The sequence below is a fragment of the Cydia pomonella genome, chromosome 3 (genome assembly GCF_033807575.1).
Source record: "Cydia pomonella isolate Wapato2018A chromosome 3, ilCydPomo1, whole genome shotgun sequence".
In the NCBI taxonomy this organism is placed as follows: Eukaryota; Metazoa; Arthropoda; class Insecta; order Lepidoptera; family Tortricidae; genus Cydia; species Cydia pomonella.
The window spans coordinates 27,076,202-27,103,679 of record NC_084705.1 but is presented as its reverse complement, the minus strand read 5'-3'; the positions used below and the strand labels follow the sequence as shown (position 1 = coordinate 27,103,679).

The 27,478-nt window shown below is 35.5% G+C and overlaps 1 protein-coding gene across 3 annotated transcripts in view; it reads right to left on the bottom strand.

Annotated features, from left to right (window-relative positions):
* LOC133516439 (protein Wnt-7b-like) overlaps positions 1-27,478 on the bottom strand; it is an 83,485-nt gene that overhangs the window by 38,694 nt on the left and 17,313 nt on the right. For all 3 annotated transcript variants that reach the window (XM_061849387.1, XM_061849386.1, XM_061849388.1), the window contains exon 2: positions 17,049-17,339. In XM_061849387.1, the coding sequence (XP_061705371.1) occupies positions 17,049-17,188 (140 nt within the window). In that variant the 5' untranslated portion in view covers positions 17,189-17,339. The remainder of the gene's footprint in view (positions 1-17,048; positions 17,340-27,478) is intronic.

Here is a 27,478-nt window from a genome sequence, read left to right as displayed (position 1 = left end):
CAATAGCAGTGCCTTAATAGACGTGATATGTAGTAATTGCCTCGTTACTAAAACTCAAGTAAATTATATCCCGACTTTGAGTCACCACGCATTCTTATCTTGCGAATTGAATATTAGAAAATGTAAACCTCTGCCACAAAAAATATGTTTTAGACCACTTAAGGACATTGATCAGGAATTATTTAATCGATCGATTGAATCTATTAAGTGGGAATGCATATCCGAGTTAATGACTGTTAATGACATGGTAAATACCTTCAATTGTGTAGTCCTATCCCTACTTGACGCGTATGCGCCTCAGAAAGTAATTTTAATTAGAGAGAGGAGCTATCCATGGATAACTCCCACGATCAAGGAAATGATGCGTTTACGTGACGAGGCACATAACACGTATAAAGCGTCTGGACTAGATAGAGATAAATTGTATTATCATGAACTGAAAAAATGTGTAAATAAAGCCTTATTTCATGAAACGCGTGCGTATTTTAACCAATATATTAATCAAAATGCCAGCAACTCTCGAGCTCTTTGGAATAATCTTAAGCGCACTGTCAGAATAACTAAAAAATCACAAGAATCAGAAATACCTTCACATTTACATGACCCTGAACGTATCAATTTACATTTTCTGGAAGTTGCAGGTAACGTGGCAGCACCGCAATCATATCTTGCTAAATTTGAAACCAGTCGCTTTCATGATTCGACCTTCAGATTGGAGCCAGTGGGAGAAGACCTTGTACTTAAAATAATCAAGACCTTAAAATCGTCCGCTCTGGGAGATGACGGTATCTCTTTAGACATGTTGCTTCTTACCCTTCCCCATTCTCTAGGTGCAATCACTGCAATTATTAACAAATCTATTTCTACCTCCGTTTTTCCTGACGCCTGGAAGGTTGCATTGGTAACGCCGCTTCCTAAAACAAATAATGTCACAAGCTTTAAAGATTTAAGACCGATTAGTATACTTCCGTGTTTGTCCAAAATACTTGAGCGCGTGGTATACATGCAACTGTCAGCTTTTCTCGAAACAAATAAAGTTCTCCCAACCCTGCAATCTGGTTTTCGCAAATCTCGTAGCACGACGACGGCACTCCTAGATGTAGTTGATAATATTTTGTCAGCACAAAACGAGGGTCATAGTACGATATTGGCACTTTTAGATTTTTCACGTGCTTTTGATGCCATAAACACGCAATTATTACTATCCAAAATGAAATACTATGGTTTTGAGTCAGATACGGTCGCATGGTTTGCCAGTTATCTTAGTGGCCGCACGCAAGTAGTTCAAATCCCAAACAATACTAGTTTATATGCAAAATCAAAGCCATCTGTCGTCTCCAGAGGTGTGCCGCAGGGCTCAATCCTGGGTCCGCTCCTTTTTATTCTCTACACAGCTGATGTCAGTGGTATCATTGAGAATTGTAATTTTCACCTTTACGCTGATGATATCCAAATTTACATATCTTTCGACCCAATTGAAACTGGTTATGCCGTTGACAAATTAAACAAAGATCTTGAGAATATTACAGCCTGGTCCGAGTCAAACTGTTTAGTATTAAACCCTAGTAAATCCAAAGTTATGTTTTTTGGTTCCAAGAAACAGATTAACCAGGTGGAAAACCATCAACCGATTATCATTATCTCGGGAAATGAGGTAGAACGTGTATCGGAGGCGCGAAATCTGGGAGTTTTGATGGATGAGTCATTGCGTTTCGAGGGTCACATAGCGCAAATTGCGAAGAACGCATTTTACAGACTTAAAGTACTTTATCGGATTCGCGATTTCCTTAGTGTTGATTTGCGAATTAAGTTTTGTCTTTCATTAGTACTCTCTAAATTTGATTATGCTGATGTCGTTTATGGCCCACGTTTATTAGCTAGTACAGACCGGATGGTGCAAAGAGTGCAAAACGCCTGCACACGTTACTGTTTTGGAGTCGCCCCGCGAGAGCACGTGACGCCATACTTGAACTCAGCACGTATTCTTAAAATGTCATTACGCAGAGAATTGCATCTTTCATCTCTGTTATTTGGTGTTTTTAAAACGTCTAAACCAGAGTATCTATTTAATAAGTTTAAATTTCGTGGTAGCAGGTCAAGCTTGTATGGAATCAGATCGGTTTGCGATGATTTGTTACTGCCTCGCTGTCACTTTGCCGTTTTCAAAGGTAGTTTTAAATACTCAGCAACAAAATGCTGGAATAACTTACCGCCACCTATCAAAAACTTAAATATAATTAGTACTTTTAAATTAAAACTCAAACAACAACTTCTAGAATTTCAAAGCAAGCTACCTCCTGGTACTAGAGTAAAACCGTCGTATCTGTAGTGGTCGAAATCGTTCTTATGCGCCGTTCAACTTTGTTAATCTCGGTACTTACTTATAGTAAAATTATTACATTCATGTTATTTATCTCCTCAATATATACTTTATTACCCAACGTATTTATTTAGCCTAAACATTAAACCTACTATCACATATGTCAAAGTATCATACAGTATAATCTTATAAATATATCCATAAACATAAACATATATTTGCATACCTATATTATTTTTTACACAAACAGTCTTAGCCATACAGTTTCCGACAAGCAGCAAGTAAATTCGTATTGTACGAAGGGTCGGCCTGAAAACCAGCGTTGTAGTAGGTAAGCCTGCTGCAACACATGCTGAGGTTCGCTCCTTTTTAGCATCATAATTTTAAAAGTTTTTTATATCTACATGTAAACATAAATTTGTGCCTAATTAAGTTTCATTTTAAGGCTTGTAATGTTTTGTAGTATTGCCTGTAAACATGTTTCAATGTGGTGTTAAATAAAAATATTCTATGTCTATGTCTATGTCTAAAATTAACAAAATGTTTGTTTACTTTTATTTAAATATTTAAAGATACAGAGTATAGGTAAGTATATTACGTAAATGTTCATGCCAAGTTTCATGTAATTTAAGCATGTTGTTTTAAAATAAGCACGTAACTTCAATTGTATAGCGGTTGTTAGATTCATGTGGCTTAAAGCCTGCGATTAAGCATCACTGTCATGTGTAAACAGCCTAAGGCGAAACTGATTGCAGCTACTATATGCGCGAGCGCGAAGCGTGTCGCATTGTGCGCGCGTCCGGTGGTTAACTAGAGCCCGTGGAACGAATGGCGCGGGTTTTTGCAAATGACATTATGAGCTAAAGCTATGGAATTGGTTATAAATAGATCATCCTCTGCCTGGGTATATGTCCCAGACATATATGCCAGGCAGAAGAAACCTCTGTTTCTTATAGGCCGGCGCCCCACTGCAGCGCACGCTATGTACACGACCCACGTTCCTATGCAAAATTTCGTGGGCTTGCCCACGGTTTGTATTAAAACGTGGGCCGTGGATGTAGCGTGCGCAGCAGTGGGGCGCCGGCCTTATTCTAGATATTGAAATGTCATGACTTAGGTACTTGAACTCTTTAGTATAATTTTAATATAGTGCTAAAATTTGGTATTGGGGGATTTTCAGAAAAAAATTACCCGTTTTGCCTTACTTATCCATAATCCAAAAATCAAAATTGTTTAAAAAAAAATAAAAAAAATTGTTTATTTCTTTCAAACACCATGACAAATATTACAATGGCTGGTGTCTCCTTGGAAGTTATTTACAAAATAACCTGTGCTAGGAGGCACCGCTCTTCCATAGCTAAGTACAGTCTGTATTTTATTTTCACATATTGTTAATTTTGATTAATTATTAATTATCCATACAAAATTCATTAGTCAGTTTTATATCTAACGGTCCATACAACATGTATGGTTAACTGCGTTACAAAACTGACAATTAAAAGTGGGATTTTTTTTTATTGCTTAAATCGATAATGCTCGTGATTCTGAATAGAAATAACTCTAAATTTGTTCGGTTTACAAAAAGTACAGGGTACACTTTTTTGTGAAAATGCCCATTGATGATATCTTTATTACCGATCCATTACTAAATATAGAATTAAAAATATCTTTGAATTGACATCTTTATTCTTATGAAATCTATTAAATTTAGGTGAGTGAATTGTCTTAATGAATTGGTATTTCATAAATTAGCTTTATGCAACAAAAGAGGCGAATCATTCAATCATTTGGCCAAAATTTAAGAACTTAAAACTGACGTTAAACAATTTTGCTATGCATTTATATGAAGATGGTAAACAAAGAGCATATAATCACTACGTTATGGTAAATAATATGTGTACTTCCCCGTCTGATTATAGTGACAGATTTTAACCACGCATTTCTGTGGCCAAAAGAAGGAAAAAATGTTATGTGAGCTCAGGTCTATATAGAGAAAAAATATTTTTTTTTGGATTCTTTGAATGTATTTGTACATAAGTAAACAATGTTTTTAAAAAACTGTCACTTAAAATGAATTTCACTTTTTTTTTTCGTAAAACCTAGTTTTTGTAAAGTATTGTCACTTTTTGACACCAATCAATATATTAATATATATTTAGATTACATCCCAGAGTGGCAACATTTCCATCAAAAAGGTGTTTTGCACTAAGATCAATAAAATATATTGTTTTAATTGGTGTTAACTCTGTAACTAGATAAATTCCAGAAAAATGTATACTTAGGACATTTTAGTCTTTAAATATGATAAGGAATATACTGTTAAAATCTTCCGGGTTCCTCGGGAACATCGTGTATCAAATGAACGCATGCAACTGCAACGCATGCGGTATCCCGAGGAGCACGTTTCCAAGGCCTGCGTGGATGCTCGAGTTGGGCGTGCAGCGTCAAGTTAAACATATACAAAGGTATAGAAACGGCCTTAGTGCACGCTGCTCAAATCACTTGTAATCCCGACGCTACGCTGCACGCCCCGCCGAACGCTCCGCTTCGAGCGTCCACTCAGGCCTTACACAGAAGAGTAGTAACTTTGCATTCCAGGTTCAACCAAGATGACATTTCGCTGTGTCCAACCTCCATGGTAGGTAGTATAAGTAGTAATGATGCTTTATTTACAAATACTGGAACTAACTACGAAAGAATAACAATACAAATTCGTTAAGCACACGAAACAAAACAGGTTACAGTTGTAATGATATACCAGTAACAAGATACTCAGTTCCTTTTTTGTCCATTTATAAATAGGTAGGTTGCTCTGAATAGGATTATACGTAGGTACAATTGACACATACATGTAATATGATATTTTAAAGAACGATTATGTTACAATTAAATTGAGCCATAGGAAACTGACATCAGTGATTGAGACACAGTACTTATAAAAAATCCCTTTTAATGAAATAGGTCACATTTAAAGTACCTTTTTAAAGACTAGTTTCAACAAACTTTAGTACTTTGATTTTAGTACTTTGATCAGTATGTATGTCACTTTATTGAATATAAACAAGTTTACATAAAACAGACAAACCTAAGTAAAAAAATGTTATATGTCCCAAGGCGAACTTATCCCTGAAAGCTGTTTCCAGAAAACCTTTGAGAACATGTGAATGGAAAAAACGGTTACGTGTGTAACCTGCCCTAATGACATTACAATTCTTTAGAACACATTGATGATAAATTAAAAAACCAAATATAGGGACCGTGCGCGTTGGAGGGTCTGCCATCTTGTGGCCTGAATCGTAACCATAAACATGCACATGTACACGTCACGTGTTTTCTTGTGCATAGTAGATTCTGCCATCTTGTGGACTACATCGGAACAAAAAACATCACATTTACGCCTCGCGCCAAAAATCTGACGGCTTCTGTGCTGCCTTCTACAGTTCATGCACGCTCCCTGTAGTTATTTCTACGCGCTACACCGTGCAGGTCATGTACGTATAATATATATTGTACAAAGCAAATGCAACCGCATTTCTGCCCGATACCGTTACAAGGAAAAACAAGGCTTGCTACTGAACTGAGCACATTAATACCCAAGATGACAGCACTACAGTCACAGCAAAACGAGAAGTACGTAAAACGCCGAAGGCCTTACGCGCCGAGTCGATGTACTTAGTACACAGTCAAAGGCATAGTACGGATTGCGTGTACCTTACGGCTAATACCACCCAACCAATAGTCCAGTAGGTACGAGTATTCCGAGCATGGTCCACACATTCATGACGTAATTATGTCTTTCCCAATCCTTTTTTGGTGTTGTCTGAGTTTTTTCTCTCATTTATGAATGAAAATATTTTGCCCCAGAACTGTAAAATTTAAATAATAGTCATATCTGAACGAAGATATTCGAGTCAGTTTTGGAAAATGGGAGCTTTTGGACCAATAATTGGGGTGCATGGTCGGGGGGCAAGGGGGCAGCTGCCCCTTTAGAGAACAAAATTTATAACTATATGTATGCTCCTTCCCCTCCCCTTGTATTGGCCATCGGCTTTATGAACTAGAATCACTCAAGAATCACTCTATTGATAGGTGAAAACCGCATGAAAATCCGTTCAGTAGTTTTTGAGTTTATCGCGAATCTACATACTTACAGACAGACGCGACGGGGATTTTGTTTTATAAGGTGTAGTGATCTAGATAGAGTTAGACCGAGCTAAGTTGGCAGCGATTTTGATAACACAGACTGTGCAAGTGTAACTTTAAACGTCAAACTTCTATGTAATTATGACATTTTAAATACACTTGCACACAAGTGCTATCAAAATCGCTGCCAAGTTAGCTTGGTCTTATTCTATCAATTTACCTCAAAATTTGTTACAAAAGATACGACATTTATTTAGCAAATAACGTAAAGTTAATGGCAAAATGACCTACTGTTTGAAAGTTTAAATACCTAATATAACTATATAACTCGTTGTGATACTATTATGTAGGTATATTTCAAACCGCAACCTTAGTCTAGTTGCATATTGTTTAAACTGTGACTCATTTTAGTTTTACGAAAACGGGTGTTCTGTAAAATCCCTTAGCTATCTGAGCCTTCACCGAGGTCATCTGCACAGGTCAGGCGACAGTCTGTAAAGCTAGGTAAATAACTTTTTTTGTAATACAGCTGCTCTTTATTGGCACAATTGGTGCATAAAATAACAGTAGATAACTTATTTAAACTGAGGGTTTCTGCTTTTTTTAGAGGTTCTAAATCATAAGTTATTTACTGAGCTGTGTGTCAGCTTAGTTTGTCTGTGTGACTAGATTTGTGATACTTGTTAGACTGATTTTTGACACCATTCTAAAAATTTCGTGGGGCAATGTTTGAACATACCTCCTTTGTATTATATAAAATTCTCATGATTAATGCAGATTGTTGATTTAGTCACCTGCAATAATTTACGAGGTGAATATATAGGTCATACTAAGCAACTTTTAGTATGAGTCTACCCCGAAATATAAAAAAAATGGTAAAAAAAATTATGTAAATTCTTTTTTCGCGATTTCGAGGTTGTTCCCACCCATAGTAGTTAAAAGTTGCTCAGTATGACTATCTACATATATATTCACCCCGTAAATTATTGCAGGTGCCAAAATGAACACCCTGTATAAGGGTAGCTACCTAAGACGCGTTAAGAAGTGCAAATTATTTTCGCCACACCTGACAGATGGCGCTGTGCGTTTCACGTTCAGTTAGCGCCATTTATTACAGTAGGGCTAAAATGGTCGATTTTTTATCCTCTGTCATCATGCCTGTCACTTTCTAACAAGTATGTATGTGCGAAAGTGACGCATGATATGACAAGTGATAAAAATGCGACTATGATACCGCCGCAGGTATCAAATTTGAGGTTACAAATATACAACACATATTTTTTTTTTTTTTTTTACTTTGTGTAATTCTATTTATTGACAATAACAATATACATAATGGATAACACATATTAATTAGTTATATGCCTGACAAAGTATTTAATTGACATATCGAAATAATCATACAACATCTACATCAGCCTATGTAAACAAATAATATGCATGTTTTATGACAATATTGGCCAGAACTGACATTTGGCAATAACTGTCAACAGGTAATGGCAAAAAGTGCTCAGTTAATGCCATAAGTACATTAGTGCGCCGTAAAGGCACTGGTTAAGTACAGAATTATCAGATGCTGTCGTCGATTAATGTTATTATATTTATTATATATGTTACAATCCTATCCTATTTATAGTTAGTTAGTCGGCATTGACTTTGCCTGCGAAGCAAGCGGTTCAGGGTTTGAATCCTGGTAAGGGCGTTCATTTGTGTGTTTATTATATATATTTGCTTCTGAGTTAAGGAGGTTTTCTATGTATATAAGTATTTGTTTATATATTATTTATATCGTCGTCTAGGACCCACAACACAAGCCTAGCCTAAGTGGGACTACTGACCATAGGCCAACCATAAAAGGTATATATTGGGTATATTAAAAGAACCTACTTTAGGTATTAAGCTGAAATAATGGAGCTGATAGTAAAAACAGACAGGAGTTGCAGACGTACATAGGCTACGGAGACTGCTTATCATCAGGCGGGCCGTATGCTTGTTTGCCACCGACGTAGTATTAAAAAAAAAAAACACTAGTTCTCGTCGCGAATCATATATTGCAAGTGATTGACATTAGACAGTTGTACAAAAACATAACAAATTCAAATGTGTCATAATACGTGTACTATGTTCGAGCATACAAATATCTACCGCGAACCACGTTCGACGTGTTGCCTCCCTGTCACACTTGCGTACAAATTATCAAGTGCGACAGAGAGGCAACACGTCGAACGTGGTTCGCGGTAGGCCCTCAGGCCTCCTCTAAAACCGTTTTGGCGACAGTCCCCACGCTAATCCACAGGGCCGGATTTAGGGGAGGGCAACCGGGGCTACTGCCCCGCGCCTCCACAATAGAGAATTCGGTAAATTTACCATTTTATTTGGAAAAAATTTGGGGCCAGGGAGCCTCCACTCCTTTATTGCCCGAGGCCTCCAGACCTCTAAATCCGGCATTGCTAATCCAACATACGACATACACGACATTTTTATTTTACTTTACCTACTACACACGTCTTCTTTAGCTTTACTTATAAATATTTTTTATGTCCAAAATTCGTAAGAATAAAAAAACAGTCGTCCATCATCCATGAGGCCAATTCGGACGTACACGTTGACATTAAAATCATATCGAAATGAAGTAGATTAGTTATCATTCACGCGTGAATTTCGCTCGTCCTTGTCCGTACATGTATTGGCGCAAGCGATATGCACGGGGAAATGATGACATCATTTAGATATCATTTTGATGCCAAAATGTAAGTTTGAATTGGCCTCTTTGTCTACTCAACGGTCAGAGACATTTCCATATTAAACGCCCTACTTATTATTAATGATTATTATATATTACTATTATCACAGTATTTGTCACTCCTCGATACAGTATCTGTTCGACTGCATACTAATAGTCTGTAATCGTGTAAGTAATGTCTCCATCGTGGTACAGCCAGGGCTGATTTAATAAAACGCCTCCATGACTCACGAGATAAACTATCTACTTTCATGTTATTTAATAGACATTCTGATATGGAAGCGTACTTGTACGTGACATGCCTTATTTGTTGTTTTTCTGTCGTAGATATTTTCCATTTTTAGGGTTCCGTAGTCAAAAAGGAACGACAAGGAAAATGCCAGATTATAGAAAACACAGCATCATAATGAGCATGGTTTGAATAAAAATCGATCGCTCTTGCATATTCAAGCGATAGAGAGATGGTTAACAACATTACGATTTCCGGTATTCGCGGTAGGGTCTCAGAAGTGAAAATCATCTCGACTTTATGTGTATGTGCCGGTAACCCGGAGGTTAAACTCTTTAATTTCATGACTTTATTAGTCCATTAATTCGATGGCGTTATTGGAATCGCTATTGAACTAAGTCTCGGACAACGCCTAGACAGACTGAATTAGAAACTAGGTGTAACCAGTGGGGCGACACTTGTCCTTTCGGACATTCTCGGCTCAGCATTGCTCCGAGCAATTAGTAGGGTTGTCACAACTTGACGTCCCTATGCGTGCACGACCACAGAAAAGTTAATGACTCGAATTTTGACAACCCTAAATAGCCGAGAGGGATAGTGCTAAGGATGCATGATTCGTCCCTGAATCGCTGTCAAACTTCGGTTTTGTAGGAAGTGACATTTCTGTACGGTAGTACTATTCTTGATTCTGTGGTGTAAGGGAGACTTGTTGACTACAGTACAAATGAATTAAATAGACATGCACTAATAATACATACTTAATGGGCGCAGCGTCAAATTGAAATTATGAATCATCCAACAAAATAAAGACAAAAAGTAGAAATAAACAAGGAATCAAAATTATCAGCGAAATATTATAGACATATTGACTCGTGTTTATTTAAATAAATGATGCGGTTAAGTAGGTTGATGACCTGACCTCGGAGCTAGCGGTATTGGGTTTGAATCCTGATAAATCCTTGGCGTGACTCATGTGAAAAAAAATTGTTGGGTCTACGACTTGTAATTTATGTCAGCTCTACCTATGAGCAAATTCAAATAAAAATAATTAACTCTCCATATTGCGCCATGCATGGGTATAAAAATGATAAATTAGGTATAAAGCTGTATTTACTTAATCATCATCATCTTCCTCGCGTTGTTCCGGCATTTTGCCACGGCTCATTGGAGCCTGGGGTCCGCTTGACAACTAATCCCAAGAATTGGTGTAGGCACTAGTTTTTACGAAAGCTACTGCTTTAAAGGCCTTATTGGGATTAGTCCGGTTTCCTCACGATGTTTTCATTCACCGGAAAGCGACTGGTAAATATCAAATGATTTTTAGCACATAAGTTCCGAAAAACTCAATATAAATATGTATACGAGCCGGGGTTTGAACCCGCGACCTCCCGCTCTTACCGCTAGGCCACCGCGCTTACACCTGTATTTATTTAATGGTAAAAAACTATTTAGGATGTATATATTAATACAATTGAATAAATCCATTAAGTGGATTTAATGGTTTCAACCACGTATATTAGTCACTCGTTTTGAAAATGAAAGGCCGGCTCTTCGAAACATGTAGGATGAACCGAAACATTTGTTTAAATTCAATTAGGTACAAATGTAGTCAAGATCAATTGAATTGATTGCCATCAAATTTTAACATAGTGCCTACAACAGTTGTTGCTGGTTTTGACGAATTTAATTGACTAATCTATTTATAGGCACATTGTTCCGAATGTCCAGAGGCGTTAAACGTCAATAAATTACTTTGCCAATATAAAGTTGTCCATTTATTTCCAACGCTTTTAAGGTTTTTAATTTAGTTTTAAATTGATCGTAAAACTCAAATGTGAAGCGGACGTGTGTCCATTGCATGGTCCCACGTTATCATCTTTTGTCTGTCCGATACTTCACGCCTTGACTGTACAGTTAAGGCGTCAAGGTATTAAATATTGACGCGGACAAAGTGCCAAAAATATGTGCCCAACCTTAATATAGAGAAATAAACATATACATGTTTTTGGCACTTATATCGGAATATAATATCGGAATCAGTCGTATATAGGAAACTGTAAACACAATATATGTAGGTAATTTGGTATATGTATAAAAATCGTAGGCAGTAATGACTTTACTGTCTACGATTATTTCGCGTCTATTATTTATTTATTTAATCTTTATTGCACAATACATGAAGATACAATTGGCGGACTTAATGCCTTAAGGCATTCTCTACCAGTCAACCAATGGGTTAACTCAGATAGATTAAATAGGTGCAGTGTCTTTTGAAGTAAATTAATTTGTAAACAATACTATATATGGATATAAACTGTATATTAATAAACTTACACATATACTTGATACAAATAAACATACATATATTGATACATACATAATTATATGTACACCAAGTGTGAATCATTAAGTTGATTAAGAAGAAAGTTTGTCAAGGAAATAATTACTTGCGCAACATGCGCTTGAATGTGAATTTGGTCTGCGCTTGTCTGATAGAGATATTATATCACTGGTTTGCACAGCAATATATCTGTTTTCCTTTAAGTGAGTTAGTGTAATATTTAAATATGTAAAAAAATTGCATTGTATTTAAATAAATACATAACGGGCAGTATTAAATTGTTTTTACTTTGTCAGTTTTGTCTTTAATACATGTCCCTTTGTTGAAATGGCATCGAAGTATCAATTAATATTTAAAATGAAACCATCAAAAGTGCCACTTATGGTAGAAGAGTCGAGTTCCGCCGTGGCAGACTATCAAATTCGGACTTAGAATCACTTTTATGGGAAACCAACTTTGTGCATTTCATCGCGGTATCAAGTCGGTACGAAATTTTCTTCAACCATTATGTATTGCACAGTGGTACAGTGGAAACAATTAATTGGCCAAAATCCCATCAGAAACAAACGACGTCATTACTTTATTGTAATTTATTTTTTGTTTATTTCATCTTTAATTTCGGTGCAGTCTTCATTGCCGGTTTTTAATGAGTATGTTTTGAATAAAAATAAATATTTCATTATTTAGACTGTTTGTAATTCATTAACTAATATTTGATCGCGTGATCTTTTTAGAGTTTTTCCTTTTTTATTTTGTTTTAAGGTTATTGAGATTATTATTAACTATCCAGTACGATGTTATATAAAATTCTATAATTTAGTTTGCCATTTGAATCTGTTTATTTCCACAATGGAATGAAAAAACTACAATAGTCTGTTTTTGCCCACTAGAATTTAACAGTATTTCTCCGTTATGAAATAAAACCCTAGGTGAAACTTTTCTATATTTATGTATATGTTACGGTAGGTAGTTACATTATTAATTAAATCACAAAATGAATGAAAAAGTCGACATTCCAGTAGCTCAAAAGGAAGTCGATGGAGTGTGAATGATGGTGATCAGTATTAATCTTGCATGTCTGTGAAGTAATTGCGCTGTTGACAAGGACCGCTGCTGCAATAACATACGACGAAGCATGTCCGTAATTACGTAACTAATGTGATTTTCTTAATTATGTCTACCTTTTATTCCACAAACCCATTGCCCAACGATCTTTGCCAATTTTTTTTATACAGTCTGTCCCTAGCCATTGGACAAAGCCGAAATGTAAATATGCATTAGGGTATTTAGAACCAGTGTACAAAATATTTGAACAATCGGTGTAGCTGTTACGAAGAAATTAACAAATTACGATTTTTTACTTTGGAGCAGCCTGTATGTGTTAGTAGTTCCTGAGGTAATACTCGTTCATCCTCATAGAACAGTATGAAACCTTCTTCGACCTTTTTGATTATCTTTTTTATTTATAACACTAATAAGATTTTGACTTTTGACAAAATTCATCATTGCCGAACATTTTCGAACATAATTATTGTCACAAACACTGCCAATGATTAATAATATTTTTTTTTGTTGTCGATTATTGGAAATAACTTTTGTTTAAAATTTTATTCTTTTATCTCTTATTCTAATGTAAAAAAAAAACGTTACAGTATTCCTGAGAATTAACTCTACGTGGGATTTCAGGGTTTGTCCGATGGCTAAGGACACGCTGTATGTATTTATATTTTGAATATAGTTGGTTTATTTATTTATGATAGGACACAAAGTCCCACAGTAATCTCAATAAGGCTTTATTGCGTATTTTAGGATTAGAAATAAGGTAAGCGCACTGGACGTGTCTTTTTATGAAAAATAAGTCACAGAAAATATGTTATAGTTATAATTCATATACGATCTTTTACATTTCACATTGTTTTGCTTTCATAATGTAATATTAACTTTTTTTAAAGCGTTTTCAAAAATTTTCAATAAAAAGATACGTCAATACTGTTTACTTTTTTTATGATACTATAAACACGATCTAAAGTGTAAAATGAGAGGATTGAATTAAAAAAAAAATTAATTTACAAAAAAAAAACCATTAAACCGATCTGGCTTTTTTGTAAATTAAGATACAATCACGAGGCATTTTAGAAGAATCTGAATCGATTACGAATATAAACAAAAATAGTCTGCATTTGCTCAAATACGTAGTTACAGCCTGCGTATGGTATTTAGTATTTTACGATGAATAACGACAATAATTAGCTCCCAATGGATAATCTACGGTCAGGTTACTCAATACTGGAGAGGAAAATTACACTAAACAGATGAGTATAGACGTTACGAGTACCAACTATCGTGACTTCACAACTTTACCACATCACTCACACGCAATCGAAACCGACGGAAATTGACTGACAGCACTAATCATACACCCATTCCGTCGCTTACGTTAACATTTGCGTTAAAGTTCATCCACTAAACAAATCTCCATAATGAGAAAACGTTAACTTTTGCGTAAACGTCGAAGATGTTTACGGAATCGAAGGGCGAGTAGGCGGGGCTGTTACGATCCAAATTCGAAATGATCCGCTGTCATAACTGAAACCTTTATTAAACTAATTTGAACTTTATGTGCATGAGTTGAAGGTATAATTTGAGTAAGCAAGATAAAGATAAAGGTGATTTCACACTGTCTTTCAAGTTATAGTCCGTTGAAAGGATTGGCAGTAATGATGGGTTAGGCTGCATTAAGTTCGTTCCCAAACCAAGTAAAGCGTTATTTAGTATGCCGTAAAAATCGATGTAACACGAAGTTTTACGGACTTTGACGAAGGTTAGATTGAACTATTTTAAGATATTCAAATTATGGCGGTTTTACGTGTCATCGGTGTATTAAAGTAGTAAAATAAAGGTTTAAGTTTATAGCCACCGCTTAGATTAAATTAAAAACAGCTTTAAAGCTTAATGGGTTGTTTTATAACTTTAGGTTTATGGTCATAAAAGAAACGTTAGTTGAGAAAAAGCTTGTATCTACATATTTCTAAATTGCAAATGTTAATACTACAAAAATAAACCTGTGTAGCCATTTTTTTCCATTTAATGAAATTAAACAGAAAAAAATATCCCCCATGATTGACAACATTCAGAAAATTCTTAATAAAAACCTGTACTATAATAATTGGCCTCAGTTTCGCCATTCAGTGGCATAACAAAAAGCGTTCAAATAACAAACATCTTCACAATTCTAAGAACCCAAAAATGTTAACAAGCATTTTTTTCTTAAAAAAAACATAATTGGCCCAGTGGGCGTACAAACTCTGCAAAAGGAATTACATTCAACGCACGCCTTGACGATACCTTTATTATATAAATAGAGATGGGATCAAGATTATAAGAAGAATAGATACCAAATAATATTTAAAATGTGGAGATAGTTTTGTTATTAACAAAATATAAATTTGAGATTTCTGTCGTTTTGCCGTAGGCTTCCGGCTGCTTTGTATTGCTGTTTACCCACATGTTTTTCTGTTATATATTGGTACGTGTCGTCTTATCTATTTTGCCCAAACTATACGAAAGTTCCTACATGTTTAATAGGTAGAAAGTATACATAATTGGCCTGTACAGTTTACAGTAACAAATAAGTAGAAGAGGTAAATAACAAGCGATCTTATCGCTACAGATCGGTCTCTTCTAGATAACTTTAGAAGTTGAAAATGCGAAATACAGATGTGCAATAAAAACAATGCAACCTTAATAGTTAATAGTTTCACATTAAATTACTTCAGTGCCATGTTTTTTTTTCAATTTTACGTTCAACTAGTCTGTTTTAGTACTAACAAATATTCCATTAGTTTCTTTATAAAAGAAATAAGTAGTCATCTTGATATCCATATTATCTACTAAAATTACTTCTTTTACAGCCAAGTATCCACTAACTAAAACTATAATAACTATTATAACTTTTTCATATTTTGTGTTCTACATTGTATCGATATATGTATATCGGAAGTCGATAAATGAGAACTCATGACAGTTCAAAAAAGTTACAATAATTTCGGTCTCTGGTTATAATATATTTAAAATATCGCGAATGATATAGCAAATTTACGAAATTTAGTAAAAAAAGACAGCCGCTCAAAACTGAACATTTGTATCTGAAAACATTAACAAAGCTAAAATAATCCATAAATGCACCTATTTACCTCTTTTATACCGAAACTACACATTTTCTATTCAGCCCACGTCCTCAACAGGGCGTAGTGGTTTTTGTTTGTTTTGTGTTATTGTAAATCGGTTTTTATGCCCACATCGCGGATTTATTGGGCGTAATTATAGGGTAACGCATAATGCTGTTCATCCTTTTAGTTTAGGGTTCCGTTTCCGTCTTATTATTCAGTAGGATAATGCATCCGTTATTTCTGAGGCATCCCAAATCATTTTTCGAAGTTTTCAAACAGACTACACTGTACTTGAATAACACGTAGAAAATAAATAAAGTTTTGTACTAATTCTGATTTGTTTTATTTTTAACCTAATTCCGATGAGCCGGGCCGAATTTTTGTTTAAGTAGGAGTTTAATAATAACGATTTCATGAAGAAATACAAATCGAATAGAGTTTAAAAGTAATTGACCATAATAAAAAATAGAATAAAAAAAGCAGTAGGTAACTATTAGTAAATGAATGTATCACCTGAGACCAAGTATACTTACTATACTATCAGATTTAGGAACAAGTGTTTTTACTGCACGGAACTCTTACTACATGCTACCTCTCCTAATTGACCGGTTCTTTACATCAATCTCATATCGATGCCTCAATAAGAATGACGTATAACTCGATAATTCGACGTTTATTGACGTTATTTATTACATTATTTCTTATAAGCTACCAATATGAATCTGCCATTATGCAATCATGATAACAAGATGATAATTTAACTAAAATGTGTTCAAAGTAATAATGATAAAGTAATTTTTATAACGAAGTATAAAAGGCTGGTTATTTTGATTAAATTACATAGAAAGGATCGGTCAGTAATTCCAAACATTAGGACAATTTTCCTCTAACGATGATGCAAAGATAATTTAATTACAAACTTAAGAATAAAGTTATAAGTTTGGCACTTGAAGCGTTTTTTTTTAAGAGTAAGCTTTCTATCTTACCGCTAAAATTTTCTGCTAGTTCTGCCAGCATGTTATACCTAGATGCAGCACGTGTTGGTTTTAAAATGATGATGAAGTGATAAGCTTCTTAAGCTAATATAACCAAAATCCACTCACCGAACGCAAAGTAGCACGAAAAACAGTACAATCCACCAATCGAAGTTGCGCTGGGCGCTTCGTGCGCGTTGCGCACTGTGTTGCGCGGTGTGTCCGTCCGGCGCGCGAACCTCTCTGCCCGCCCGCACACATGCCAACATCGTTTCACATCCTAGTTATTTGCAATTTTATCCCACACACACTTTCATATTAACATTATTTCACTTTTTTGTCCGTGTTGTTGTTGCTTGAACCACTGTGTTGAATCACATTGTCGTTACGTCCAGGTAGTGTAAATGTTTCAATATGATCCTGTAAAAATAAAATGTTGTCATTAATGTGTACACCTAGCAAGGCCATTTTATACGAATTCATTCACAAATTTCACAATGTGTCTATGAAATTTTGCAATTCGCTGTACATAAAAAGAAATACCTATACAATATTAAACTATACTGAAATTGATTTTTTATTTTTTCATTGAAATCTCTTAAAATGTTTTGCTGGCTACTGCCAACGGCTTGAGTGGAATAAATCGTAGAAGCGTGATAAGCATCTTGGAAAATTATTATATATACTAATTAAGAAGAAAAGTAGCATTGAATGCGTCTAGTGCTAGCTCGCATCAATTAATATTAATAAATATTCTCAGTCATGTCTTATATTCCATTTTTTAAAAGCAGATTCGTGTTATTAGGTATAACTGCTGTGTAACAAAATCAGCAATTCTCCATCATTATTTTTCGTACGCGATTTTTTGTTACTCAGATTTCATTGATACCATTTTCATTCATTGTCAACACAATCGCACTAGTATACTAAACCCACCAGACTATATTGTACAGACTGCTCCAATTAAGTACTTGAAATGTTCACCAGACCGATGCGAACTAATGTGACATTCATGCCATACGACATTGTATGTCAAACAAAAAAGGTACCTACATCGAGCTAATGCGTTCTGACACGTTTCAGACACCGTTTGTAGACCTATGAATGAATTTACTAGAGATATTCATGTGTTTGTTTAAATTAAGACAAACAAAGACTGATAAAAACAATAGTTTTTTTTTATTTAGTTCATCGTGCAACCTATCAATTTTGCACAAATTGCATTAGTCCTTAATTGGTGAAAAAAATTGCTTTGATATGTGGGTAAGAAATACGTATAGGTATGCTTACGTGTCATTGGGCCTTTATTTTCAAATCTCTGCAAATAGCAAACATTTGTATTAGCAAACATTTGTATTTATTTGTACTTACAAGTTAGTTTGAAATTTAGTAGGTACTTGTGTTGAAATGTGGCATGTGTATGCCCACTGTGCGTCTAATTCTTAGAATAAGCATCTACGAGTGTAAGACGCATAGAAGCGCCTCTTGGGCATATAATCGAGGGTCAAGGTCAAGATCTTTATAGCTAGGGCTGACAAATTCTTGCGTTTACTGGTGAGCATTTTTGAAGTTTAAAAAAAAAATCATCTTGTTGAACAACCAATGAATTTGGATATATAATACAATACACTTTATTGCACACCTCACATAGCTTACAATAAATGCACAGAAACAAACAAAGACAATTTGATAGAGGTAACAACAGGCGGTCTTATCGCTTAAGAGCGATCTCTTCCAGACAACCTTTGTATCGGAGACAATAAAATTAGAATATACGGTAGGCACAAAGCCACCACAAAAAATAATAATAATAATTAAAAGTCGAATTGTACACAACACAAGACATTAATATGAATAAACATACTTAAATACGTCTAACCATAAACATACATAGACATACATACATAACAAATATTTATTAAATAAAGAAACAACAGTGTCATTAATAAAAATAAACTAAGGAAGGGAAAGATAGTATTCCTTAAGGTTTGATTTGAAGGATGTAATAGATTGAGAACGTCTTAACTCAAAAGGGAGAGAGTTCCATAGTCGAATAGCTTGAAAAGTAAATGAGCAATTATAAAATTTGGAAGAGAAAGATGGCACAGATAGGAACACATTTTGAGGGGATCTAACAGAAATCAGATAAGAGAAACGCTCTTTGAGATAGCGGGGAGTTGCAGGATTAAAAAGTATAGAATAAAGAAAAGATAGTATGTGGTAGTTACGACGATGACGGAAAGGGAGCCACTTGAGATCGGAAACTGGAAACATGGTCGTATTTGCGTAACCCGAATATGAACCGAATGCAGACGTTTTGAATGCACTCAAGTTTATTGAGTTGTTCCTCAGTAAGGTCGAGATATAAGATATCAGCATAATCAAGAATAGGGAGAAGTAATGTCTGAGCAAGCGCAATTTTAGTAGGAATAGGCAGAAAATTACGAAGTCGCCTGAGAGACCCTATAGCGACAAACATCTTCCTGCTTACTTCACTCACTTGAGGTACCCAACATAGAGTGCGATCCATTACCACTCCCAAGATTTCTCACTTGATTGGAATAAGGAATTTGGATAGCATCAAACACTATCGGAGGAAGCTTAACGAAGTCGATTTTGGAAATCAGTTTAGGGCTGCTACTCAGTATTACCTGAGTTTTCAGTGGATTACTCTAAGGCATCAAGTCAAGATTCGTGCCCGCTATGACTGGATCGAGATAACTAAGCACACCCTGCGAATAAATTTGGAGGTCGCCGGCATAAAAGTGATTAAGAGTGATGGAGCGGCTCCCTACGTTAGGCATAATAATTATTGAAAGTCATAATGTAATGATAGTCATTTTATCATTAGTCATAATTCTTAAACCGATAACTTTTCAGGAATTTCCTTAGGTTGTCCTATAGATAGGTTAGGTTAGGTTTGTTTTATCCTGAAAAGTTACGCGTTCCTGTAAAAAACCAAATTATGGCTAACGAAAATGTTATGTTAAATAAGGTGTTTGCTTAGTTTAGCCAATTCCAAGGAGTTGAAGCAGTCGCCGTGGCCGAAAACGGTCAGGAGCATTGCGACATACAGCGCTACAGCGATTGCGCAGGGTATTGATATTTATGTTTATTCGCTTCAGTGCTATTAGCTTTATATTTCGATTTGGCCTGATTCTCCCTCTCGATACGAGTCTTAATATCCGCAGTGAGCCAAGGAGCAGGCAGATGTTGGATATAGATGTTTGTTGTTGGATATAAGAAATACTTTGTTTTATATAGCTAACTATCTAAATCTAAATATACAAAGCAAATATACTGACAATGCACATCTGATGTGTCAAATTTCTGAAATAATAATAGAAAACGAAAATATGACGTTTATAATGACACATTCTCATTCTCACCTTGTTCTATTCAAATTGCTTAGACGGATTCTACATGATTTTAGTCAGACAACAATGTGTACATTCCTGAAAGCCATATTGTGCAAAAGTAGCACGCGTGTCGTGTCGTGTGAGGAAATTAGGCGTATTTATAGACTGCACAAACTAGTGTTCAGTAATAGGTACTAATACTAGGTTTTATGGCCTAGGATTTAGGTGTTTCCTTGTTACAGTTGTACTATTGTGACTGAAATATTGTTTGTATATTGTCAGTAGATTTATTATGTACGTACTAGACCTACCTATGCTACCTACTATGTTCAATAATGAGACCGTTCGGAGTCGGACCGCATGAGCAGTAATTCGGTGCAGTATTTTTTTTTTATAAATGGGGACTATCTTACGCTAGACTGGTCATCTGTGACATTCTGTGACATTGCTGCCGCCGCAAATGTCTGGCCACTAAGATCGATGTTTATATCTGCGGCAGTAATGTCGCGCAGCTGTACTGCTGCAGTAATGTTCTTAACTGCATTACTGCTGGAAACGTCTAATTTAATATAACATTGCCTTTTTGATGTTTCATGTATTTTTGACACTTGCGGCAGCAATGCAGTTGGCAGAGATATCACGCCACAGGCTGAATCCGAACAGTACCTTAAACGTCTAAGCGATCAAGTCTCCCTGATGAGATTCGTTTAAGCCATAAGTATGTCTAGCATATCGTTTGAAAAGTCGCGCAACGTCATACATCAAGCGTGACTTGACATGTGAGTCGCACGTCAATTTCCTTGATGCCATTTGTCAAGGAAATTGACTTTTATAACTAGACACATTATTTCGAGAACTTCCTATATCCTACGTATAAATGGAATTTATTATATATATATATATATATATATATATATATATATATATATATATATATACATATTCATTTTTTTGTTAATTTTATTTATTTCAAAGAAGAATACAGTAGTACTCATAGGCATTTATCTACCACACTGCAGTTTGTTGGCAGAAACTGAATCTACTTTCCAACATTAGTATGCAACGGTAGCAATTATATAACGATAAGGGTAATTGTGGTTATATTTCACACAAATCATTATATAACCTAACCTAACTATAACCTTAAATAACCTAACTATAAAAATTAAAACCTAAATTTAAAAATAAATAATACTAATATTAAAATAAAATACTAAAAAAATATCCCCCTGCGGCATGGTGCCATAGTATTTATTCGCTGTATTGCATGATTAATTATTTGAGAAAGGAAGCTGCCAGCTCTGCAGTCACCGGTGACCCCTGCTAACCGTATAATAAATGTAGGCATACAACAAAATATATACTTCAAATAAATACAAATAGAAATTCATAATAAATAATAAAATAACCCAAACTTATTCGTCTGGCAAATTATGAAACAATCGAATTTTCGAAAATCACCTCGTAATTATTTATGTTTCTGATAATTAAAAGAAATACAAAATATCAAATATTCACCTAATATTCATGGACCTCAAAATGTATATGTGTGTAACTGTGTATTTATTTACGAGTTACTGGTGTAGAAATACGAAAAAAATATAATAAAAATATTTAGGTACATATCAACTTCGTAGTTGGAACCGTTGACTCCACTGCGTTGTTTATACAAATTAACTTGACATTAACAATCTTAATAGCATTCTCATGTACCATTAAAGAAACAAACGAATACCATACCTACCAGCTCTATAAGGTGATAGACATCTTGTCCAGATAAGAATACATGGAAAGCTTTTTGAGAATAATGTAATATATGTGAACTGGGTTCTTGAAGATATGATTTTGCATGTGTTTATTTATTTAACCTTTATTGCACAATACAAGAACGTACACATAAACTTAACGATTAAAGGCATTCCCTACCAATCAACTAAATAAGCGTGGTCCGCGTAACTTATGTATCTCTTTAAGACGAAAGGGGACGACACACTGGTTTCAAATCGAGAAAAGTGGGACATTGCTTATATCGCTTTAAAAAAATCGTACCTATTCCATAGATTATTTGATTTAAAAAAATGTTTCACATTAAAAATGCGTATAAGCGGAAAAAAAATGCAAATTATAATGTATGGAAGAAAAACTTCAACATTTAAAAAAAACGAAGCCAAACACCTTTTTGAAATTTTAATATATGTAAGCGTATAAATATTGCTATCCAGGCATATTTTTTTCCGCTCTGGCCGCTTGAATGATAACTACGACACACACAATCTTGTACATTCTAGAAACGTGGTGATTCCAGATGTAACAAAATGGTGACAGTGACAACGCTAGTTTTAAATGCAACACTTATTGTAACATAGGGAGCGGTATGCTTATGTGACATCAACGTAGTACCCAAAACACTTTCATATTATTATGTGACATAACGAGCGCAAGTGAGTCACCATTTTAATTTAAATGAAAAATTTGCGGTTCTGATAAGTACGCCCGTGCTACGATATTTCCTAACATCTTAATATTCAAGTCATTAACTTAATACCTATATTTACGTAGTTAAGTTAACAAACTGTCTAACAACATAACTACCGAAATGCCTGAGGCAACAGCGGAAAATGCGGAATATAAATGGGTAGTTATAAACCATAAATAATGGTAAATGTAAACACTTGTGGTATAAATTTGCTGTAATATGGTAAATGGAATAGAATACGGTGGTGGCCGAGTGGATATGACGTCCGACTTTCAATCCGAAGTTCGCTGGTTTAAATCTTGGCTCATACCAATAAAATCCTTGCTCGTACCAGTGATTTTTTGATATTTACCACTAGTTTTTCGACGAAGGAAAACATCGTGAGGAAACTTGCATACAGCTGCGAAGAAATTCAAAGAAATTCAATAGCGTGGGGGCTATAGCCCAAACCTTTTCGGGCATGAGAGGAGGCCTGTGCCTAGCAGTGGGACGTACATAGGCTGAATTATTATTATGGTAAAGGATCATAGCTAAATACTGATTTAGATTGATCCAGTGAATAAAAAATAATATATGTATATATACATTATTTAGGTAATAGGCATGAAAGTTTTAGTCAGGAGTAAGCTTTTAGCGCTGACAGTAAACAAGACGATTCTCCACCATAAACTCAAGGTTCCGTAGGCCTCAGGGGCTCTATCATAAGTGTTAAGTTCATAATCTATCGTTCACAATTGGTCGAGGTGTTGATTTACTTTCCGGATCCAACTAGTATGAAATTATCCGGGATGTATCCGGATCCGAATGTTTTTAGTACAATTCGAAGGCGTATTGCAATTGGCTCATTTAAGATCGCTATTACTCCACGTGTACTCTTTGCGCATTTAACGACCTTGCAAATCTTGATGTCACTGGCACCATCTAAAACATGAAATACAGTATTTTGTTATTTACATGTCTTTGTTAAGACAATACAATGAACTAGGCACATAGCTGACCGCTCTGGTAACATTCACCTGTTATTCTAGAGTCGGTAACTAAACAGGTTTACGATTTAAGTACAACAAATCCACTGTCTTAGCTCGGTAATGGATCACTGCGCGATGTGAGAAGATTGGATGTGACTTGCTATTTGCAATCTAGGTCCTGGATGGATATAGGATGCACATATAGGACAAGGTGACAGTGACAACTGATTTTAAGTGCGTCCAGATTTGGCTAATCGCTAATTGCAAACCTTGATATACTCGCTATCCAAATCAAAGACAACAAATATAATTTAACACACGAAATCGTGCCATCCTTGTCACACGTTTAGAAATATATGTAATGTCTATCAACTGTACGTTCTCTCGCTATCTTTTTGAAAATGGTTTGTGAATTTGTCAGATATGGGGACCGATTTTTGAATTTTGAGCGCTCGATTTTGTCACTCTTAAATTTGTGGAAAACGGCGAGATGCTATTTTTAAAATACAAGCGATAGAAATTGGGAATCTAGTGGTATTGACCACTTGTTTTCAATTCTATTAGTAGAATTTAAATTTTTTGATATGTAGTGTTAGCCGCCAAAAAATATTAAATTAAAATATTTGTCTAGTCTGGATTCAGTGCTAAAAAGACCCCCAATGATATTAACATTCCTGCCGGTTCTTTCCGCCATGCATCGCTCTACGCGACAACATTTCCATCTTCACCACTTTGGTTGGTATTCCTCAAGAAGTGGTGGTAACCTAGTCGATATGACGTCCAACTTTTAATCCGGAGATCGCGGGTTCATATCCTGGCTTGTGCCAATGAGTTTTCGGAACTTATGTACGGAATACATATTAACCGCTAGCTATTCGGTGAAGGAAAACATCGTGAGGCAACCTGCGTACATCCGCGAAGAAATTCAAAGGTGTATGTGTCCCCAACCCGCATTGGGCCGGCGTGGGGATTTTAGTCCAATCTCTCGAAATTGACAGGGGGCCTACGCCCAGCAGTGGGACGTATTCAGGCTGAAGTCTTTTACTTTACTTATTTACGACCTTCAAGAGAAGAGCTTACTCCCATCTTAAACCGGCAACGAACTTACAACCCCTCTGTTGTAGGTGTCCGTGGGCAACGCTAATTGCTTGCCAGACAATTCGTCTGCTCCTTTGCCTCATATATCAATAAAAAGTATACATAAAATGCGACGCTCGTCATTTCAATCTAATTTTATTATCATACATCAGGAAACATGGAAGTACCCTCAAATTTGGCCATTTTACAAATATAGCTAAATTTATATTTATTAGTATAACAAAATCCTCATAAATCAGTAGCAAGTGCACTTCGATTCCATTCCAACCCCATGTTTGAATTTTATAGGCAATAAGATCGAAAACAACAACTAATTCAGTGTAATTCGAACAAGACCACGCAAGGTCTGCCTTTAAATTGTAAGTGAAAAAGGACTTTCTGTTCCATTCAAGAAAGCTCAAAATCAAACGATAAGGTTTTGTATATAACACGAATTATGGCTTGTATTGAAGTTTATTAGGGTTTAGTGTTTTCGATTACAACAACTAGAATAGCCACAATAAAATTAAAGGTTGCTATTCAAAGCTTACTTGCTTGATACCTACTTATTAAGGTACCGTTTCGTTAGTATACAACACTTCCTTACTAAGGAGATACATTATTACTACTTTTACTTGGTAGGCAGGCAAGCCTCTTATTACGCGGTCCCCGCGTACTTGTACTAGTACAAATTCAATTCAGGTTTTGAACTCTTATAGATAAAAGAAAGATCCAAATTCAATAGCGCAAAAATTGCCCTAGGCCTTACGAGGATATACTACTAGTTCCAGGGCCCAAGGTCGAAACAGGCACCTTCAGCAATCGCGGACGACGCCCTTAGGCCACTCGGTATGGCGGCGCCCAAACTTCCTCCTAGCCCCCTTGTCTCATCTTTAGTATTGTTCATCTGATGCTGTGACGGTTTATAGCTAATTTTGCAGTGTAGCAGCTATATTATAGCTTCGTGGCCCGGTATTTCGCGGCGATGTGCGACGTCGATTAGAACAAGCAACTGAGACAACGCGCTCTCGAGTTATGGCTTGTAAAATAAATATATGTTAAGAGGTTGTTGCAACATCCGTAATAAAATTAAGAAGTAATGTGAGTTCGCATTCCTTCCACCAGCTATACCTTTTCGATCCAATCTAGAAACGTTAAACTCGTGAATACACTCGATAATAATTTCACTGATTATATTTTGTTTTTACGGACAGTTTTTACGACAGAGAGATCCTATTGTGGACACACGAATAAATGAATAACTTAGGTTGTTGTCTAAAACGGATCGACCGACATAAAGTATCTGCTATTTTCCATGAACGACATTTTTAGATGAAAATGAACTTGCTTGATGGAACTGTTGTGAAAAAAAAAAAACATGCAGCGGTGGTGGCCGAGTGGATATGACGACGTCCGACTTTCACTCCGTTTTTCGGAACTTATGTACGAAATATCATTTGATATATACTCGTACCACTAGCTTTTCGGTGACGGAAAACATCGTGAGGAAACTTGCATGCATCTGTGAAGAAATTCAAAGGTGTATGTGAAGTGCCCAATCCGCATTGGGCTAGCGTGGGAACTATAGCTCAAGCCCTCTCGCGCATGAGAGGAGGCCTGTGCCCAGCAGTGGGACGTATACATATTATATATTTTGAATTACCTAGACTGACATAAGTGGAATAAATGGTCATTAAAGCGCAAAAAAAACATTTTTTCACAAAAGGCCCTTCAATTCTTCACAAGAAGTCCACTCTTCTGTGTTATGTGTCACAAACTTATAACGGCGTCAAATGTCTGCAGGGGTATTTACCAGCTCCATGGAAAACGGATCAACTCACGCGCAGCGTTTGGTTCAAGTACCTTCCCGTTTTCGATTATCGAGCTTCGACTCCGGTTAATTAATATCACGGCCCGCCCGCTAGCGTAAACATTGTTAAGGCTAGGTTGATAGGTACTATACCTGGATCATAATAGAATAGAATAAAATAAAATACTCTTTATTGGCACACCTCAGTAAAAAAAAAAGAAATAATATAATATAGAAAGTTACAATTTTTTTTTCAAATCTGAGAAATTTTATGCTAGTTCTACTAAGAATCACGCGCTCTTTCGATCCTAATTAGAAGAAAAAAAGGTGTCTTATTATTTTTATTACAATGTTGTTACCATTTTTCATAGAATTTGTTTGACGGTAACGGAATGGAAAGTACGGAAAATGCATGAAAATGTTGGGACACTTTTTTCTCCTATTAGGATCTAGAAAGCCTGTGATTCTGAGTAGACAACAGAAAAATACCCACATTTGTACCTATTCGGCTTAGAATTATCAGTTCATAAGAAATAACGAAAAATTGTGATGCATTACCCTTAAGTATCGGTCATGCATGGAGCTCTTGGGAGTTAACTAAATATTTGTCAATCGGTATTCATTGAAATTATTCGGCATAGACCAATCAACGAATTATTTTTAGGTTAGTCGTATGCCATACGTATGTTTATTGTTTGTACTATTAGTGAAAGGCGTATACTTTTTAAACACGTATTATAATTGAACTCAACTTATGCAGAGCTTACTCGAGCTTTTCTCATAGCTAAAACAATCTCATTCAGTTGTTTATGATAAAAAAAAAACAAATCCTAAGTTAACATTTCATTAGTATAGTTAAAACCAAGGAA